Raw genomic sequence first — 21,248 nt, forward strand, 5'->3', positions numbered from 1 at the left:
TGACTAATGGCTTTGTCTGGGTTGAATAAAGGGTGTTTTGGGGCTCGTTCTGCCAGGGAAGTTATGGCTTCAAAGGCCTTCTGGGCTGGAGATAAATTAGAGGACATCCTAAAATCTGCAGATTGGTCCAGGGTGTCAGCAGTTAAGACTTTTTATTTAAACCAGTTCAGCTGACAGTTATGATATGTTTTGAACGTGCTTAATATGTTCCTCCTGTCTTGTAATAAAATTGAAAATTCTCCTAGACAGTTGAGGAAGGCCCTGTTTTCATTAAAGACGAAGGAAGCAAATATTACCCTGCTGTTGATATTTCTATTCATCCGGGTGAAGGTTTGTAAAACTTTCATTTGTTTATTTCTTGTGCCAATCTAAACTAACCAAGTGACAGTCTCATACAGGATTATCCAGCTGGCGGCTTGTGAGCTGCTGGTAGCTTTCTATGCATACCAAAATTAAAAATTGTATATTTGAGTCGAAAATGTGTGTATTTTCAGAACCCACAATTTTTTAAATCTGTTTAAAGCTAATATTTGGCTGATAAATCGTGCAGCATTCTGAGTCTTATTGTTACAGCTAGTATCTTGGTATTATTACCTTGGTGCCAGGAGCATTGCATCTGTGGCTGTTATGTACCTTACCTGCAAGGTTGACCAGGACCTGAAAAGTGTAAGTTGAGCCTATGTATATCCAAGGGGATTCTGTTTAGCAGAGCAGCTCCCTGTCCACCAGCCTGTCCCAAGCAGCCCTGAGCCTTCCTCTCATACTGCCCAGGCCCTTTAAGTTTGTGGAGGGAACCCCAAGACAGCCAATTCCATTTTGTAGCTGCATATTCTGTGGGGCCCAAACAGCTCAGTGAGCAGAAGAATAAAGAAGATGGTAAGTACACAGACTTATGCTGTGCATTCTTGAAACTTTAAAACTGTTCTCCTCCCCCCCAATGACTGTTTAAATTGAATTCTTGGTCTCTTTTAAAATTGCTGGTTTTTTCTACACGAGTGTTTAAATCTCTCTCCTAGTTTTCTCCTGTATTGTGCCAAGGCCTGTAATTTTCTTTTTTAAGATAAACAGGCAAACTCAATCTCAAAGGATAAGCAGAGTGTGTTCAAAAGACTGCTTAATCTGCTTTATTACTTAAGCTGTGTTTGGGAAGTAAATGTGATGGCCAACAAAGATGGGGTGTTTAAATAGGGACATAGTGGCATATACTACTACAGTGCTGAATGAAAAAGATTATTATTAGACTCACATTTTTCATAGAAGCTACTATCAGTGTACTTGAAAAAGGCAGGTGGGTTGGTTGAGAGTTGTCTATGGAAATATGAGTGACAAAGCCGTTCTTTTAAGTGTTTCGAGTATACTTCTTAGCTCATGATCAGTGCAAGATTTGGCTAGAGTAGCAGAGACCTTGCCTGTCACCAGCTGAACCACAGGCAATACAGTTTACTACTAAAATCTAGTCCCTACAATACCACAACATCTGAGCTAAGTACTTTAGAAAATAGCTCAAAGTCATTTTAAAATAACCCAATATTTGGGCATTTGCTCAAATGATTTTACCTACCCAATTTGCATGAGACCTAGCTCATTCTGGCAACACTGCCTGCTTCTGGCTATATCAGGGTTTCTTGAGCACATGGCACAGTTAGACCCAGTAGGTCAGTCTGGGAGGTTGAGAGGTGCTAGTGGGGGTATTGACCAGTCAGATGTCATATTTATACTGAATTTCTTAGCATCCTTGGTGGCTGGTCAGGAGTCCTACACGATGATTATTGGTTATAGGCATAACTATTGGCAGGACATCAGAATGTCAAAGGGAAGCTGGTGCAGTGAGCCTCACTGCAGTGACATCATCACAGTGCCAGGCACACCAGGGAGTGGGGGGACATCCTCTTCAGTGTGTCACAGAAGGCCAGCAAGAATATGTTCACGGCTAGTGACATCACTAACACCTTCTAGTCTGTTTCATCCTCTAATGGGTTCCTTTTAGCATGATCATCGACAATCCATAATGCATAACTAGGTACCAAGGGACACTGTTCTGTGGAGTAAGATTAAAAGGCTGCTGTCTTAGGTGTGACCAAGCTCTCCCTCTATCACCTTTTTTGAAAAAAATTAAAGTAACAATATTCATTTCAGTAACACAACCTAAGAATTTGGTACTGAATTTGAGGGACAAAATACAACCTCTAGATGTACCTGTTCACACATTACTTTATATGATATTGCATAATTTACATTCCAATGTATCACTGTACTTGTTACATTGATTTTTGTTAACATTAAAATTATCAAAAATAATTTCATTTGGCTAAAAGAAACTGCCCCGTTTATTTGTTTGTGGCCAGCTGTTTTGGTACTGCCTGTGGGTTCAATTATTCTCTGAAATGTGTTTACTGATATGTTTTCAGATTGACAAATACCTCTATGCCATGCGGCTTTCTGATGAAACAATGTTGGATATCATGTCACGCTTTCGCACAGAGATGGAGAACGGTCTCTCTAGGGATTTCAATCCAACAGCATCAGTTAAAATGTTGCCAACATTTGTGAGGTCGATTCCTGATGGAACAGGTATGCACGTTTACAATTACTAAATCTGTCTAATAAATGTTGTGGCTGTTTATGGTTACCACCTTAGCCAGGGCAACATAAGCAACACAATGTGGCGTCTGATTCAGGTAGATTTGGGAAGAGTGGGCTATGAGGAGTTTTGAATGACTAGCTCTAGCTTATTGTCCATGTTCATCTATCTTGAAAATGGCAAGGTAATTTGAATCTTAATTTAATCATGCAACATTAGTATTTCTCTGCACAACCTTAAACTACCAAACACACATTCAAGCATGTGCTCTTTATTGCATGTTCTGCACTTCTCCACGCTTCAAACATTGGCAACCTCATTACCTGTTGCATGATTGGCACAATTTTCATCACAGAAACAGGGCTAACCCATCACATCCTCAAACATCATAAACCTTATTGTTCACAGAGGCTGTCTTTCAACATGTGGACCACGTACATAAAATGGGAGAATGCCTCACTTTTATTCGCAAATCCTCCTTTTTCTACACCCTAGACAAACAAGCAACACTTGACTCTCTGGATCTCCTCACATACCACTTTCCACTCTTAGCATCTCAGTCCACCAACTTCCATGTCATCTATTGACCTCCTGGACACAATTACATAATTGGCGAATTCTCACACCTCTTCTTTACTTCATCCATCCAGCACACCTACACCACCCTCCTGGGTGGCTTTATCCAACCAGACAGGGTAAACATGAAAAATACAAGAATCATTCTCAGGTCTCGAAAATCTACTCGCCCATTCGCTATGGTGGGTCATATTTTATCTGGTTGTGCTATTTTTAGGATCTACTCACCCCTTCTGGCAAGTTGACAACAGGTGTTCTTTTCTGTCAGAAAGTGAAAAAGACACCTTCTAATGTTGTTCTTGTCACATTTTCTCTGTGTTCAGAGACAGAGGTCAAAAGTCAATTTGTCTTCTTTCATTCTCACTGCAGAGTTACAGGATTTGTAAGGTGATCTGTCTGGCCTGCTGTAAAAAGTGTGAAACGAAAGGCTGTGTGGGTTTTTCCTAACACACGACATTTAAATGACTGAGTCAACTGTACAAACATTTCAAAATAGGCCCGTAGCTATGAAAGTCCATTTTCTGTTCTTCAATGTGAAGAAAAAAAATATTTTAATAGGTTGAAAACAAATAGGAACACTTTACTTAGTGATGTGTAAATGATAAATATGTTTTCTGAAACCCAGTTTTCACAGTTTATTAATACACTACATAGTTTTATCAGTAAAGCTACAAGTTAATGGAAAGATTTGTGGACATTTTCTGGAAATGTACTGTCTGTAAATGACAGTGTGCTACCACAGCATGCTTTAGTGATATATTTAATAAAAGTGAGTAGGAAATACTTCTGCCCTGATGTCAGTGATATTAGTAAACTAAGACTAGTCACGGATCTTGTGTACCCTCTATGCGGACTAGATCCTTATTATACATGGAGCAAACATTTAGTCTATTTAATCAAACAAGAGGTTTTTTGTACAGCAGAAATGCTGAACTCACATATTTGAAGATGCACTCATATGTGAGAATTAAGAATAAGGCGACTCTGTAAAATGAAATATTTGCCTACGATCACACAATTTGAGACCCATTTACGGGTCAAGTACATTACAGTTAAGTCAAGTAGATTATTTAAGTTACTTGACCTGCAGGTCTAGGAACAATTTTATGATTTTTCGAGGCTTGATCCTTCTGAACCTCATTGACACACTTTGGTTCAGCATATTACCAATCAACAAAACACACTCATCTTCTCACCATCACCAACTATCCAATATAAAACTCCCAGACACTGGACTGGTCTAACCACCTCGCTATTGCAGTTTTCTGCTCCACGTCCAACCAGCACACTGAGGTCAGCCCAAAAGAGTACAACAAATCTTCAGAACCTTCAAAGGCTCCTCCAAGGGCAACCCCAATCTCAAATGTATTTCTCGCCTTGTCAACTACATGATGTTGCACTCTTCTGAATGACTTCAATGTATTTCTGCAAAACCACATAAAGTGTCATGTTCCAACTAAAATGTGCAAGTGCAGGCCAAAATCTTGCATAACGAATGCAAAAAGAACAGTGGACGGAATGTGGCACTAATCAAATATTCAACCACAGTCACAGATCTGGGTGTAACGGGGTGTTCCCGTTACAAAACGCTCCTGATGACGTATCGGACAGTGCCGATACGTCACTGCCGCGTCTCCCCGTTGCTGGGGAAACACGCCGAGAGCGAGGCTGCCAGCCTCGCGTTGCCGGGGAAACCATTACGGTTTCCCGGCACGAGGAGGGTAGAAAAGAAAACGCGGCGGACCGAGAAGGAGAGCCCGTCGGAGAGGAGGAGAGCGAGCGGGAGCACCCGAGAGTAATACCGCATTGGAAAGAAGGTCGAGGAAAGCCTGGGGACCCCGGAGAGACCGCGCAAAGAAACCCTGAGAGGAGAGTGCAGATGGAGGACTGCTACAACGCCAGCCACGACCCTGGAGGGTCGTGGCTAACCAAGGTACGGTCCTTGTGGACACCAAAGAGGGGCACAACTAAAAAAGGGACTGGGGAGGGGATATAGAGGAGGGGAAAGGAGAACAGGGGAACTAAGAAGGGGCACAACAACCAGCACCTGTGTGGCACCTTTACAACACCCCTATTAGGTTTTGTTTTGTGTGGACACATTTTTTCTTCCTCACTTCCTCACGACCACCAAACCCCTCCTTGTGTTCTTTTCCTTTCTTCCCCAGTCCATGTTAGGGAAAAGAGGGGAAACCCTATTATAGGACCCTATACTTACCCGGCGTTTTGTCCTTCTATTTTCTGTTCCATCCTGGATTCCCCTGAGAGGACCAGCCACCACGAAACCCGAAAGAGAAGAAACAATTAGAAGACACCACCAACCCGGGAAGGGGACAAAGCAGACGAACAAGCTCACAAGTGCGGGAAGAACAACCACCACTATCACAACCCTTTATTACTATCAATTATTTAGAATAAACCACTTATATAATCAACGACATATCTCTCCGTTGCCTTTATACTGTTCGAACTGTCACAGTGGTGTCAGAAGTGGGATAGTTGTTTAGGACGCCTCCCAGACAACCGAACAGTGGCAATCATGAGCGACACCCCCTCGTTGGAGGATATGATTAAGCAATTGGCCGAAGGACAGCGACACCTGCAACTGGTGTGGGAGGCGCACCAGCGAGAAGTAAAAGAGGACAGGGAAGCCCTGCAGTCCGCTCTGAAGAGCCAGGCCACCATCCTTGCAAATAATCAATTAGTCCACGAGACGGCCATGAAGAAATTAACTGAAACTATTGCTGCTAGTAAGGTTCACCCCAATGTCCCAAGTTCTGTGTTACAGAAGTATCAAGAGGGTGAAGACCCTGAAGCCTTTTTTACTAATTTCGAGAGGGTAGCTTCATCTGCCCAATGGCCTGAGGACAGATGGGGGCAGTATGCAGCGCCCTTACTTACAGGGATATTACAAGCAGCATACCAAGCAGCAAACCCGGGGGGAACCACGCCATACCAAGAAATAAAGACTAGTATCCTAGAACGGGTGGGACATGACACTGAATATTATAGGGTCAAATTCCGGAAAATCAAATGGGGACCGAATGAAGACCCCCGAACTTTTTACTATCGTGTAAAGGATTTGGCTTTGAAGTGGTTGGGTCCCTCCGGTAATAGTAGAGAAGAAGTGATCCAAACAATCGTACTCGAACAATATCTTGATGCTTTACCTACAGCAACAAAACATTGGATTCGTCAACATCCTAAAGTAAATACGGAAATGGCGATCGATCTGGCATGTGCCTATCATCGTTCGGTGGATGTCAAGAATGTACCAACCCGACCCAGCGTAAAACCAGGGATACCCAACCTCAGAAACCCATCCAGAACCCTCCCCGACGAACCCATTACTCGCCGGCCCATAGACCAACCGCCAGTGACTGGACCTCAATGTTACAACTGTGGGGAATGAGGACACATCCCCCGTATGTGTCCAAGAAAACTAGATAGTAGTGAGCCAATGGAAATCGGAGTAACTCGACGACGGGTACTGTGTACAGGCCGAGGTAACCTGAAGTATAAACATACCCTGCAAATTAATGGACGAGCGGTATGCGCCCTTATTGATTCCGGGTGCAGTCAATCCGTAGTAAGAAACGATATAGTAAACATGGCAGGAAAGGAAGGAGAGCGCTGGGTGAATATTTGCTGTATTCACGGGGATAAAGAGCAATATCCATTACATGATCTAATAATAGAGTGGAGAAATTATCGGGATGTCCTCCCCATGGGGATAATGACCGATTTGATCGAGGAGTGTATCATTGGGACAGATTATGAACATTTCTCAGAACTTCTGGATCACGTCAGAAAACCCAAATGGACACAAGACTGGTGGGGGAAGCTCCTTTTTCTAACAGCGATATTGAATGTCCCACAACCCGTAGGAAATTGTCACGTAGGGAGAAACGGGCAGACAAAGTAAATCATCGGGAAAGAGAGGGATCGGGACATAATCTAGGGCTTGTGGCAGAAACACATGAGGTACCTATCAGTTTTCCCCAACGACAGAGAGAGGACCCTTCTCTTGCCCACGCCTGGAAGTCTGCTAAATCAGAAGAAACCGAGGAGGTGGGTCCCTACTTCTTAATTAAGAAAAATCTTTTATACAGGGTAACCACTACTCGTACGGGGGACCATAAACTCCAATTGTTAGTGCCCGAGTATTATAGAGAACAAGTCCTCACTTTGGCTCATTGTCAACCAGGTGGGGGTCATTATGGGAGGGACAAAACCGAGGAGTACCTTCTTCGACGGTTTTATTGGCCGGGGGTTTTTGCCCATATGCGCAATTATTGCTCCCAATGTCCCAGGTGCCAACTCACTGAACCAGGTAAACCTAAAAAAGCACCCTTAATGCCCCTACCCATCATAGATATACCTTTTAGTAGGATAGGAATGGATTTGATCGGTCCTGTGGTACCCTCGACTAAAGGTCACACGTATATCTTAGTTATGGTTGATTATGCCACTCGATATCCCGAGGCTGTACCTCTAAAAAGCATGACAACCAAGACTGTTGCCCAAGCTATGATAACTGTCTTTTCTCGAATTGGATTCCCACGTGAAATACTCACCGACCAGGGAACCCCTTTTATGTCTACACTTATGAAGCAGGTGTGTAAGACATTAGGTATTTCACAAATTCGAACTTCGGTGTACCATCCACAGACGGACGGGCTGGTGGAAAGGTACAACCGAACCATAAAAACTCTACTAAAGAAAGTAGTGGAGGACACGGGAAGAGACTGGGATCAGAAGTTACCATTAGTATTATACGCAATACGAACCCATGAACAGGCCTCAACAGGCCATAGCCCTTTTGAGCTCGTGTTCGGGAGACAGCCAAGGTCCCTGTTGGACATGGCCATTGAAACTTGGGAGGAAGAGGCAGAGGAAGGGGGAAAACCTTTATTAGAGTATACCCACAATTTACGTTCTCAACTCCACGATTTATGGGAAACAGTCAGAGCCAATATGGAACACGCTCAACAAAACCAAAAACAGTATTATGACCGAGGAAGTAAGTTACGGGTTTTACAACCTGGAGATCAAGTACTACTTATGCGTCCCACATCCGAACAAAAATTGGTGGCCAAGTTGCAGGGTCCCTATAAGGTGTTACGATCCGTGTCTCCAGTCACTTACCTAGTTGAAGTATCGACCACTCCTCAGAAAACCCAAATTTATCACATAAATCTCTTGAAAAAATGGGAGGAACCAAACAATTCCAACACCATCGTAGCAATGGGCCAAATTGTAGGTCCCAGCAAAAACTGGCATATCGAGTTTTACCCAACCGAATACCATGATGGGGAGGGGCTACCCGTAATAAACAAAATCTTAACGAACTCAGAAAAGGAACAGGTATATAGCCTACTAAAACCCTTCAGAAAGTTCTTTTCAGAAATACCAGGTAAAACCACCATGATAACCCATAAGATAAGGACTACACCGGGTAAAATTGTCAGATTAAGGCCATACCGTATCCCCGAGGCTAGGAGACAGATTATGGAGAACGAAATCCAGAAAATGTTAGAACTAGGCGTGATAGAACCTTCCACTAGTCCCTGGTGCTCACCAGTTGTTCTAGTACCGAAACCTGACGGTACTATTCGATTCTGTATTGACTTCCGTAAGCTGAACGAAAATTCCATGTTTGACACATATCCCATACCTAGAGTGGATGACGTACTAGAAAAACTGGGAAAAGCAAGGTATATGTCCACACTAGATTTGACTAAAGGATATTGGCAGATTCCATTAGCCCCAGAAGATAAGGAGAAAACGGCTTTTGCCACGCAGTCCGGTCTTTATCAGTTCACTGTGTTACCGTTCGGACTACATGGAGCCCCAGCCACGTTCCAACGGTTAATGGATAGGCTGTTGAATCCATTTCAAACATTTACAGCAGCTTACCTGGATGACGTTGTTATCTTTAGTGAAACTTGGGTTGATCATCTACGACATTTACAACAGATATTCCACACTCTTGCAAATGCTGGCTTAACCGCCAACCCCAAAAAGTGCGTCATAGGACAATCAGACATATCATACTTAGGATAAAAAATCAGTCAGGGGAACCTGCAACCTCAAACTAAGAAAGTAGACCCCATTCTAAATGCACCTAACCCAACAACAAAAAAAGAATTGCGTTCATTCCTCGGGTTGGTGGGCTACTATCGACGGTTCATACCCGACTATTCCACTCTAGCCGCGCCCCTCACCGATCTTCTGTCTAAATCACATCCTAATCGGTTAGTCCCTTTTTCTGAGCAACAGACGGCTAGCTTTGAACACCTAAAGTCCTGTTTGACTAGGGATCCCATTCTGCGGTGTCCAGATTTTTCCAAACCCTTCCATCTATATACGGATGCCTCTGATGTGGGGTTGGGGGGAGTACTGACCCAACCAGATGGGGACGGTAGGGATCACCCAGTAGTATATATCAGTAGGAAGCTATTTCCCAGAGAACGACACTATCCTACCATCGAAAAAGAATGTCTGGCCATCAAGTGGGCCGTGGAGACTTTACAATATTACCTGTTAGGGCGGTCTTTTGTACTGTTTACGGACCATGCTCCCCTCACGTGGTTAGCTCCGCATAAAGATACGAATTCAAGGATTTTGAGATGGTTCCTTGAACTCCAACCATTTTCCTTTCAGGTCCGTCAAATATCAGGTCCCCTGCAAGCCCCGGCTGATTATTTGTCTCGATTCCCGGACTCTACTAAGGTCCTCAAACAGGACCTTTCGTGGGGGGGGGTGTGTAACGGGGTGTTCCCGTTACAAAACGCTCCTGATGACGTATCGGACAGTGCCGATACGTCACTGCCGCGTCTCCCCGTAGCCGGGGAAACACGCCGAGAGCGAGGCTGCCAGCCTCGCGTTGCCGGGGAAACCATTACGGTTTCCCGGCACGAAGAGGGTAGAAAAGAAAATGCGCCGGACCGAGAAGGAGAGCCCGTCGGAGAGGAGGAGAGCGAGCGGGAGCACCCGAGATTAATACCGCATTGGAAAGAAGGTCGAGGAAAGCCTGGGGACCCCGGAGAGACCGCGCAAAGAAACCCTGAGAGGAGAGTGCAGACAGAGGACTGCTACAACGCCAGCCACGACCCTGGAGGGTCGTGGCTAACCAAGGTACGGTCCTTGTGGACACCAAAGAGGGGCACAACTAGAAAAGGGACTGGGGAGGGGATATAGAGGAGGGGAAAGGAGAACAGGGGAACTAAGAAGGGGCACAACAACCAGCACCTGTGTGGCACCTTTACAACACCCCTATTAGGTTTTGTTTTGTGTGGACACATTTTTTCTTCCTCACTTCCTCACGACCACCAAACCCCTCCTTGTGTTCTTTTCCTTTCTTCCCCAGTCCATGTTAGGGAAAAGAGGGGAAACCCTATTATAGGACCCTATACTTACCCGGCGTTTTGTCCTTCTATTTTCGGTTCCATCCTGGATTCCCCTGAGAGGACCAGCCACCACGAAACCCGAAAGAGAAGAAACAATTATAAGACACCACCAACCCGGGAAGGGGACAAAGCAGACAAACAAGCTCACAAGTGCGGGAAGAACAACCACCACTATCACAACCCTTTATTACTATCAATTATTTAGAATAAACCACTTATATAATCAATGACATATCTCTCCGTTGCCTTTATACTGTTCAAACTGTCACACTGGGATTAATCCATCATTTTATTTTGCTCACCATGACACCCCAGTTTGGAACAAGCCGTATACAAATCAGTTTTGACCCTCTTCCCCATGGGAACAGTCTTGCCCGAAATGCCAGACCGGGTCCTACCTGGACCTGAAACAAGCATCCTGGGATCGGTTTCGGGGTATCACACCTCATCAGCCAGGCTAGCTTAAATCTGGGGCATAGCAAGTGCAGGACTCACGTCTGGGCATACCGTTCCCACTTAGGACAAAAAATGCAAAAAGAACAGATAATGGACAGAATGTGGAACAAATAAAACATTCACCCACATTCCCAGATCTGGGTTTAAGCCATCAGTTTTTTTGCTTTCCGCACCATATGGATCCAGCCATACACAAATCAGTCTTGACCCTGGTCACAATGGGAACAGTCCAGCCTGAACTGCTAGACCAGGTCAGGTCTTTCCTGTACCAGAAACAAGTATCCTGGGACCGGTTTTAGGGTATCATCCCTCATCATCCAGGCTAGCTTGAATCTGGTGGCATAGCAATGCTCCATCTGTAGACAGGTAAGAAAGTCGAAGAAAAACAGATACCCCAATGATCTTACACTATGACGTTTCCTCATGAACCATTCAGACAACTTAATATGTCAGCCAAATGCTATGCCAGCACCATTAATGAAGCTGGCAGCAGAACACTCTTTTAGACAATCAAGCACTTCATCAATCCTCTGCCTGCCTCTTCAATCCCACAATCATCAGACAGGTGCAGTGCTGTAAACGATTTTCAGTGAAAGACTACAAATGATAACGGATAACCCTGCCTTGTACCTCTCATTAGTGGAAACGGATCTGACAACTGGCCAGTCACTCACATCCACATCCTGTCCTTCAGCCCTGTGAATAATAGTCAGACTCATGAAATGAAATTCACCACAAAGCTCATCCTATGCAAGATGGCGAACATAAAGCCCCACTCTACCGAGTCAAATACTTTTTTCCCATCAAGAGAGTCGCCACTGTCGGTTCAGTCACCACAGTGGTGTATCCAAAAGTATTCCGGAGCCTCTTAAGGTTGTGTCTAGTGGCTCACCCAGGCATAAAGCCCCACTAGCCCTGGTGCACAAGGGTGTCAATACATGTGTGTAGGGGGTTTGCAAAGAACTAATACCTTGGTCTTTATCAACAAGATTGGTCAATATGAAGTACAATCCATGGGGAGGAGGAGGAGGGTGGCTTTCCTCCTTTTCTAGTGAGTGTGATCATGGCCATGTGCAGACCAAGTGCTAACTGCCCGCCTCCCTGGTGGGTAACCCCCTTAAGCTACACATCATTGCCAACCTGCAGTTATGATATTGCATCTGCGATCTCCTCACCCTTTAGTGCCCCACTAGGCTCTTCCTTTGTTCCCAAATGAGTACAGTTGTCAACAAAATCCTGCTTGTTAGTTTTGATAGTGCGTTCACAAGTCCCATATAGGTTCTTTACATATGGTGTATATGTGTCTTTCTCTCTTTGTCCCCTCTCAGCTTTTCCCCAGCTGCATTTCAGATCCTTGAGATCATCTACTCTCTTCATCCCACCTACCCAGCCATACCAGTTTTTTACCAGCTGTAATTTCAGCCTTCTTTATGTGATTTTGCTGGCATAATATACACTTTTTGGCCTTATTTTACATTAGAGACCTATATTCCCTCTACTTTATCATTGACAGAATGACTCATGCTGAGAGTTGGTTTGTGCTTTATTCTTTTCTAGCTCTATTATTTCTTACTTTATTACAGTAACATTTTAGATCCAGGCATGGTTTAGGCCCACTACCGTGCAAATGGCTTGGTTCCGGAGAACTGCCTTAAAGGCTTTCCATATTGTGATGCTGTAGTCTACTCTTCCCACATTTACTATTATTATTACAGGTCCCTCTATTATTAACTCCAATGAGACAATATTTTCGAACATCATGTTTAACACATGATATTTATGTCAAAATATTATTTATGGCTGGTCTTGATTTGAAACCAGCTTTTCCAAATCATATATTATGGCCTGTGGCCCCAAATGCACTCAGCTTTCCTCTCTTGCTGTTGATACAACTTGTTTACAAAGCACTGGCAATTTTTACATATTTAGGGATTACATTTGTTGCAACCGGTTTATGGGCTCCCAGCATTGCACAGCGCCAGGTGAAGCTATCCAGGACAATAGGATTGCTTTTTAGCCTACCTCAACCTCGGGGGTGGGGGGGGGGCTCTTCTTCCGCTGCTTCAGATTATGTGACTCAATTTGTTCCCATTGCAGCATATGGGGTCGAGATATGGGGCATTGTAAACTGTGAAGCTATTCAGGTGGCGGAAAACCGATGTTGTAGAAAAGCACTTTCTGTCCATCTATCATCCTCTCATTTTAGTTGTCTTGAGAAGTTGAGCTTGAGCTACTTGGGCGATCCCATTAGGGAATACCCTCCTCTGTTACGATTAGTCATCTGGACAACTGAGGAAGTGTCCTTAGCTGGAGATGATATTAATGATTGCGTTGCGTGCGACAAAGGCCTCTTCATCTCCTGGGTAGCTTACCTGAAGAAAATCTTTCAAGAGATCAGGCTGCCTCATGGATTCTCCGAACCTAGCTCTAGCAGTAGCATAAATAAAAAAGTATGTGCAATCATTTCTACTTAACCACGTCCGATCCCTTAGGGTTACCACGGAAAAGTCTAAGCTCACCGTTGCAACTTATGTTAGCCTGGCGCCAGGTAGCCCATTGACTAATTATCTTTTTTGTGCACAAGGGCTTTGGAAACGTTGTGTGTTATTTCGATTTAGGGCAGATACAGTTACGTTTTTACCATGTTTTCCGCTGGGATGCCAGAGAAATCTTGGCACTATTCCTTGCACATGTCATTAGTTCTGGCCAAACTGTTTCATTGTACTTGTTTCTGTTAATTTTATATAAAGTACACTAAACAATTTTTAATTCCATTCATGAAACTTCAGAAATTTAGGCAGCAATTGATTGATGATGAGGTGTGCTACTATGTTGAGTCCTTTCTGAGAGCTGCTGTGCAATCCCAAAGCACAACACAGTTTGACTTATTTTTTTTAACTGTATGTATGTATATGCATGTATATTTATTGAAGTGCAATGTACATTTTTGCAATGAGATTGTTTGCTAGCGTATTTTGAGTTGCACTTAATGTATTTCTATTGCTGTGTTTTATTTTTGGAGTGGCTACTACTATAGCACCCGATTAAAGTTATTGAATCTGAATCTACTCCACTTGACCGCAGACATTCTCTTGGAAAGGTGTAGTGTATGGTTGAAAATCCTTGGTGGAGTGTTCACATGACAACCTTCTCCTAGTTTTATCTTTTGTTGCAGTCCTATTTTTTTCTGCTGCAAGATACCTGTGTCACAAGTCTTTTGACCAGTGCTCTCTGTAATTATGGTATATTGCTCAACAAGTGTTAGATTCTTTTAAAGTTTTTGAGGACCACCCAAAGTGGTATTCCTTTTAACACTGGAGACTACCATCCTCAGGCCCTGACTATGACACTACTAACGGTTGATCACAGCTGATTTTTGTAGCAAGGTGCACATTTTTTCACCTGAACTAAACCAAAGTAGGGTGGGGGGTGGTGATTGCCTCCTGCCTTACTCTGGTAAATCATGTAGAAGGTCATCACTGGACTGCACAATTCACCTGAGTTGTGTTGTGTGTGCGTTTGTGGGTACATGCTCAGGTTGGGATTGCCTGCCGTACTTCTGAGGCCCTCTAATGTTGTAGGGTGCTCCATAATGCTGGTGGTAGTCATAAGTAGCTGATTCTTTATATTTCCCACCTCACATTTGTTGTCAATGTATGTGCCTAATTGCAATGCACATTCCCAGAAAAGACATTTTGTTTAATTGATTTCTGGGATAATAATCTCTCATTGGTGTAAATATACAAAATCGATTTTTCATCCACAAATAAATAAGTTCATACTAAATATTTCATTCAATGTTTTCTTCAGTTCGTAAAACGTACCACTGCTGAAAGCTTACCCTTATTGAGTGCCTGTTTGAAACATTTATTAAATAAAACTATTCAAGTTTACAAACCACCCCCAAACATTTGCAAACGTCTGCTGTGCATTATTAAGGTTTGCAAACATTGTTTGAAGTTCATATTTTTATCCAAAAATCAAATTCTGGTGACACTTTGGTTTCAGCCATAGTCAGGTGATTACTGATCTCGCTGTCACCTTTTTGCTGATCCTCTTTGGAATGCTGTTCTTATGCAAAAGATAGAGTTTCAGTGATAACAGACAGAAAACAGGAGACCTTATGGCACCCCTGATAGGTGCCTCATGCTATTTTGAAATAATTAACTTGTGTGCGATTAATTAGAACAGATGCTGATGATTCAGAGTATAAGGCTGTAGTCACCATTGTGAGAATGTCATTTGTTACATCAGAGACCATTACTTCGGGAGTCTTTACATCACTTTTTTTGCATCAGGTGTACTTGATCGCAAGTTATTAGATCAGGGAAGCCTTTATATTGCATACCTTTACATCTCTAGTCCTTTACTTCGCAGGTAAGTAGGTAAGTATTATGTTTAAGAAACCAGCATTTATTTATCTTACTATTTTAATTAAATTCATTTTTTTTTTTTTTTTTTAAATAGTCAGTTTTTATGTATGTTAAATATTATTTTGAAATACCACTAAGCAATACATTTCAATTTCCATAATTCTCTATGCACAACCCACTCCTGAATCCTAAAATGCATTACCACCCTTATGCAAACCCCACTCTGAACCCTAAAAATGACAAATTATCTCTATTCACTACCGATCAATTATCCCTTAAAACTCCTTATCACCTGGATATACAACGCATTCTTGAGGCCTGAAAATTCTTATCATCCCTGTCCACTGCTAAACATTTATTAATTTTGTAAATGAAATTCATTAGAATCAACTTAAAATTACTTAATTACGTAAATGAAATCTAATATGTCATTTTTAATTTTTAACAATAAACTACTTATTATTAAATAGTTTTTACATTTTAATTTATAATAATTACATTTATTTTACCATTGCAATTATTTGTGGATATGTATATATATATATATGTATATACATAGCATTTATATGCACTGCAAACTCTTAACATTATAAATGTGTGTGTGTACACTTGCACGCATACACACACACTAATATAATGCACTTAGAAAGTAAAGGCCTGTGAATAAAAAAAATGAAACATGAAGGGAAGGTAAATAATCTTGATGTACATACCTGCAATAAAACTACTTCCTTTTGCATTTATCTGTGTTGTAACATCCCTCGAAATTATCCCATCCATGTATCAGTAATATACGTCCTCATGAACTGATACAATCAACTTCATCTTATTCAAAACTGAAAAGAGAAAGTACCCGCTTACAAGTTTCAGTGCCTTTTACGCATCTAGAATAATTACAGTGAGAATGTTTTGAGCAGAAAAACATCCCTTTGTCAATGTACAATATAAACAATAGGGATGCCAATACGCAGCCTTGTCGCACACTTCTAAAGACCTTTACTTTATTGAAAACTACCAAAGTGCTTATTATCGCAGAGCTGTCTAGGATGAATAAATGCATTCTGGTCTGAGTGGATAGATTGGCTGCTACAGAGATTATATGAGTTGTGAGCGTTTTGGTTAGTATGTTACAATCAGAGTTAGGGAATGTAATGAGGTGGTACGCGTCTTCGTCCTTTGGGCTTTCTCGGCTTCCTAAAAGCTTATTAAAATCACCTCATTAAACAATGGTGGAATTATTCTCCCACTTAAAATATTATAGAATCATTTTGATAAGGTAGATTTTAGCTCTGCTGCAAAGGTCTTATACCATTCTAATATATGAGTGGCTTCTCCAGTAGTCTTACAGTTTGCCAAACAATTGGCTCTGTTTCTTTTTTTCTGTAAATTGTTGAAATAAAATTGCAGTATTTTCTGAAGTTAGACTAGTGATGTTCTATTGAGCCAAATATTCATCTATGGTTGTTTCAGGTGGGTTGGTGTCGGCTTGATATATTTTAGGTAGGGGGTATAAAACCTGCCTAATTCTAAAAGGTTTGCTATCAGTGCCCCTGTATCAGGACTTCTAACTGTAATAATCTAATATTTATTTCAGCTACTTTGGTTTTCCGTGCTAATACTATTATGGCATTTTTGCTCCCTTCATACTCTTGTTGACAAATCATTTGCAGGTTCAGGCTCTTCCCTTCCATGCAGTACAGCCTAAATTATGTATAGGATTCTATCCATTTATTATATGTGGTAAAAATATTACCTAAATTCAGTGTCTTTTCTGCTGCTAATAATGTTGTTTTTATCTGCCTGCAGTGGTTGTTTTTCCTCTTCACTTTAACATAGTTTTAGAAATTGGGTTAATGATTGACAGGGGTATGAGCCCTGGTCTAGCAGCAACCACAACTCTAGCCACGGTAAGTGTCAGGCAAACTCTAAATTAACCTGTGCTCACCGTCTGGTAGCTTGGCACAGAGCAGTCAGGCTCCACTTAGAGGCAGTGTGTAAAGTATTTGTGCAACATTTTAGACAGTAAAACAGTGGAAACACCATACAAATAGATTCCATGCCAGGTTAGAACAATAGACCATCATTTAGTAAATAAAACAATACCAAAATGACAAAAATCCAATCAGTTGAACCGGAGTTGTGAATTTTTAAAGCATAAACCGCAATTTAGCGCCTAAAAACATAAAGCTCTAACTGGGGCTATATAGTCCAGTTGAACAGGGTCAAAATCAAAAGTTCAAGCCGACCTCGATGGAGCACAGGTCGGATATATTCCCAGATTAGGCTGCTGCAGTTTTACCTTCTCAAGAATTGTGCCAAGATTCCTGTTCACGGGGAAGAAGTTTATCAGGAGCAGTGGTCAGCAGGGCGTGAGGAGCAGGCCTGGCATTGCAGACAGATGGGCTGGGGCCTTGCGGTGGCAATCCACGTGAGTGGACAAAACTTGCTGTGTGAAAAGACAAACTTGTGGTTGTTTGTGCTAGATTTCCAGCAGAGCAATGAGGTTCTAGAGTAAATAGGCCAGTTCATGTTTGCAAAGGACTGAAAGGCTTGCCTTTAAGAGCTTAAAAACCACTCCCAAGGGCCCAGGACCTGAGAGGAGCTGTGGGGAGGCTGTTATGTCCCTGAGGCTCAGATCAGAAGGCCAGTAGATTAGTCACTTTGGGGACCTGGGTTCAAGATGGATTCCAGAGTGCGAGCTCCTGGCCCAATAAAAAAGATCCTGCATAATCCTGCTGCCCTGGTGCTCTGCTCACCCAATGGCCCCGACCCCGAACAAGTACTGACACAACTGAGGCAAGCAAGGGTCAATCTAGCCCGCCTGAGACTACTACGATTCCAAAAACAAGAAACGACTTGCTCGGCCTAAGATGACAGACACAGCGGTCTGCAGTGAAGGGCCACGGAGTTGACTGAGCGGCCCTGCGACCCTGCGGACCTCTTGTGGAACCACCAAAGAGAGAAGTGTCGGCTGTCCTGGTTCCAGCCCCTGTTTTGGCCCGACTTCCCACCCCAACCTTTCTGGGCCTCCCGGCGATGATCAGAGGGAGGAGACGAGGTTGGTGGCCCCAGTGGTGGGGAGGGGGACCAGGCCGCCGCTCTGCTCTTGTGGCCCTAGGAGGCAAGGAAGTGATGCACTGGTGGGTGAGTCGGCCCGGCTAGAGGTTAGGGAACTGATCTGAGCTAGGCGCCCCGCCTCCAACAATTATTGAAATTTCCTGTTGGGCTGGCTGCACGGGTGACTACAGAGGTAGCCGTTGAGCCGCTGCGATCCAAGTGGCGAGGACGCTGTTGCTCGGTGGAGGGGCGGCATCAACAGGGAGAGTGATAAAGGGAGAGACACCCCATTGATTCGATAGCGGTGAGGAGGGCCCAGTAGTTGGGATACACTTGAGACTGGAGAGGATGAAATAAGTTAGGTTCCCCTCTCTTCTTTTTCACTGACTGAAAGTCTGGATGAGTGGTGACTCCCCTGCACCCAGTGGATATAGTCTTTGTGGTAGAATGTGCACACAGGGCCGTATAGAGCATGTGGGGAAGAAGAGACCTGACACTTATCAGTGTCTATGCCCCACATGCCTGCAGATGGCCACTCTGGAAAAAGTAACTGAAATTCTGCTGACCTCCAACTCCTCCTTACATATAGTAGGGGGAGATTTTAACAAAGTAGTGCACACTAACTTGGATAGGTCCAGATCGTCGCCACACGGGAAACACCCTTAGAACGCTTTATAAGTACATTTGGGTTAATGGACCTTTGGCGCAGACATAATACAGAAAGTCAGATGTAGTCCTACTATTCCTGCACCCACGGAGTATTTTCAAGATTGGATCACATTTTTGCCCCAGCAGGGGAAGTGCCGGTGATAGAGGCAGCCAAATACATGGTGAGGGGAATATCTGACCATTCTCCTCTCATGATCACAATAGGGCTTAAAAAACGGGCACCGGGTCTGGGATGAAAGTTGAATGCTGTGGAGCTCAGGAACGCTCAAATTAGAAAAGAGCTTAGGGATGATACTGAATTATACTTCAAAGAAAATGGGGCCTCAGTGGAGTCAGCCATAACATTGTGGGAGGCGTTCAAAACTGCTCTAAGAAATAGGGCCAAAATAACATTTTCTGAAAAAGAAAAAAGGAAATGGAAACAAGAGAGGAAAAGCTGCTCTCCCTTGAAAAGGACCTAGACCCCACCACAGACTCGCAGGCACTGTGTACTATTGCACTACTCAGAGAAGAATACTAAGCCCTATCTGATAGGGAGGTGAGATCTCAGATTCTTGTCACCCAGCATAAAATATATGATGCAGGAGACAAAGCAGGGAAGCTATTGGCCTGGGTGGGAAGCAGAGAAATGGATGTGAGGTTTATGGCCTCAGTTTTGAAGCCAAGCATGGCACTAGCCATAATACTGACACAGTGATAGCACAGGCATTTGCCGAATATTACAAGGCCTTTTACAAAGCACGACCGCTAGCGGACTCATCACAAATTGAGTCTTACTTGGCCGCCATCCCCATGCCAACTCTTACACCAGAAGACAGTGCGTAGTTGGAGGAGAATATCTCCCTTTCAGGGGTCCAAGAGGTCATAGCCAGGATGCACGCAGGTAGAGTCCCCAGCCCCAATGGCATACCAACAGAATTTTCTAAAAGTAACCCCTCTATCCTGACCCCGCATCTTCTGAAACTCCATGTAGAAGCTAAGGGAGAAAGGCATCACCCCCTTGATCTCCAAAGAGCCATAATTTTGGTTATACATAAGAAAGGGGAACCGCCCAATAATTGTAGCTCTTATCACCCAATCTCCTTATTAAATACAGAAACAGCATAGAATGAAAAAAGTTATCAGCCCCCTAATTCATAAAGATCAATCAGGATTCATTCCGCAGAGGTCAACCATACTTAATCTGCATCGTTTATATAACTGGTTAGAGACAGTCCGACATTGCAAGGATCCGCACATTTTCCTAACATTATACTCGGAAAAAATGTTGGACGCGGTTCACTGGCTCTTCCAAATGCCGGCACTAGAAAAATATGGCTTTGGCCCTGGGTTCCAAAACTGGATCAAAATGCTCTGTGAAGGTCCCACAGCAGTGATTAGAGTAAATGTTGCACAATCTGCCGACTTTACAATAGAAAGGGGTACCAGGCAAGGATGCCCACTTTCCCCTTACTTGTTCGCCTTGACGTGGGAGCCGCTAGCCTGTCTGATTTGGAGCCACCCAGTCACTTAGAAGATTTTTTCATATGGAGGAAACCCCAAGGAAGGATGAGAGCATCTCCTTATACGCGAACAATGTCTTCCTCTATGTTACAAACCCAGAGGAGACAATTCTGGCAATACTTGATAAATTTGGGGCCCAATTCGGGATATAATATAAACTAGGATAAGTCGCACTTATGCCCAACTGGAGGGGACACCGAGCTGGATAACCTACCTTGCCATATCTGCATAGACCCAGAAGGATTTAGTTACCTAGGTGTTTATGTCACAATAGATAATCTGGATCAAAATCTCCACCAAGTGTTAGTGGACTTAAAAAAAAAAAAAGTGAGCAGGTGGGCAGAGCTGTCACTGACTCTAATGGGTTGTGCGGTAATCTTCAAAATGATAACTCTGCTCAGATTCCTAAACATACTTCAAAATTGGTGGGGAGGAGGAAGGACATCACAGGTTAGCACTACAAACTTTACAGAGAAAGCAGTATAATGGAGGTCTGGCCCTCCCACACATTAGGGCATATTACTGGGCGGCCCATCTGGTAACAATTAATGGGTGGGGACATGCACCAGCCAACCACCCCACCTATTGAGTAGAATTAAACAAATTCCAGTCAAAGTCCTTTTT

The 21,248-nt window shown here is 43.3% G+C and overlaps 1 protein-coding gene across 1 annotated transcript in view; it reads left to right on the forward strand.

Annotated features, from left to right (window-relative positions):
- HK1 (hexokinase 1) overlaps positions 1 to 21,248 on the forward strand; it is a 1,372,133-nt gene that overhangs the window by 75,735 nt on the left and 1,275,150 nt on the right. The window contains exon 2 of the mRNA XM_069240524.1: positions 2,409 to 2,571. Within this exon, the coding sequence (XP_069096625.1) occupies positions 2,409 to 2,571 (163 nt within the window). The remainder of the gene's footprint in view (positions 1 to 2,408; positions 2,572 to 21,248) is intronic.

The sequence above is a fragment of the Pleurodeles waltl genome, chromosome 6 (genome assembly GCF_031143425.1).
Source record: "Pleurodeles waltl isolate 20211129_DDA chromosome 6, aPleWal1.hap1.20221129, whole genome shotgun sequence".
NCBI classification, from domain to species: Eukaryota; Metazoa; Chordata; class Amphibia; order Caudata; family Salamandridae; genus Pleurodeles; species Pleurodeles waltl.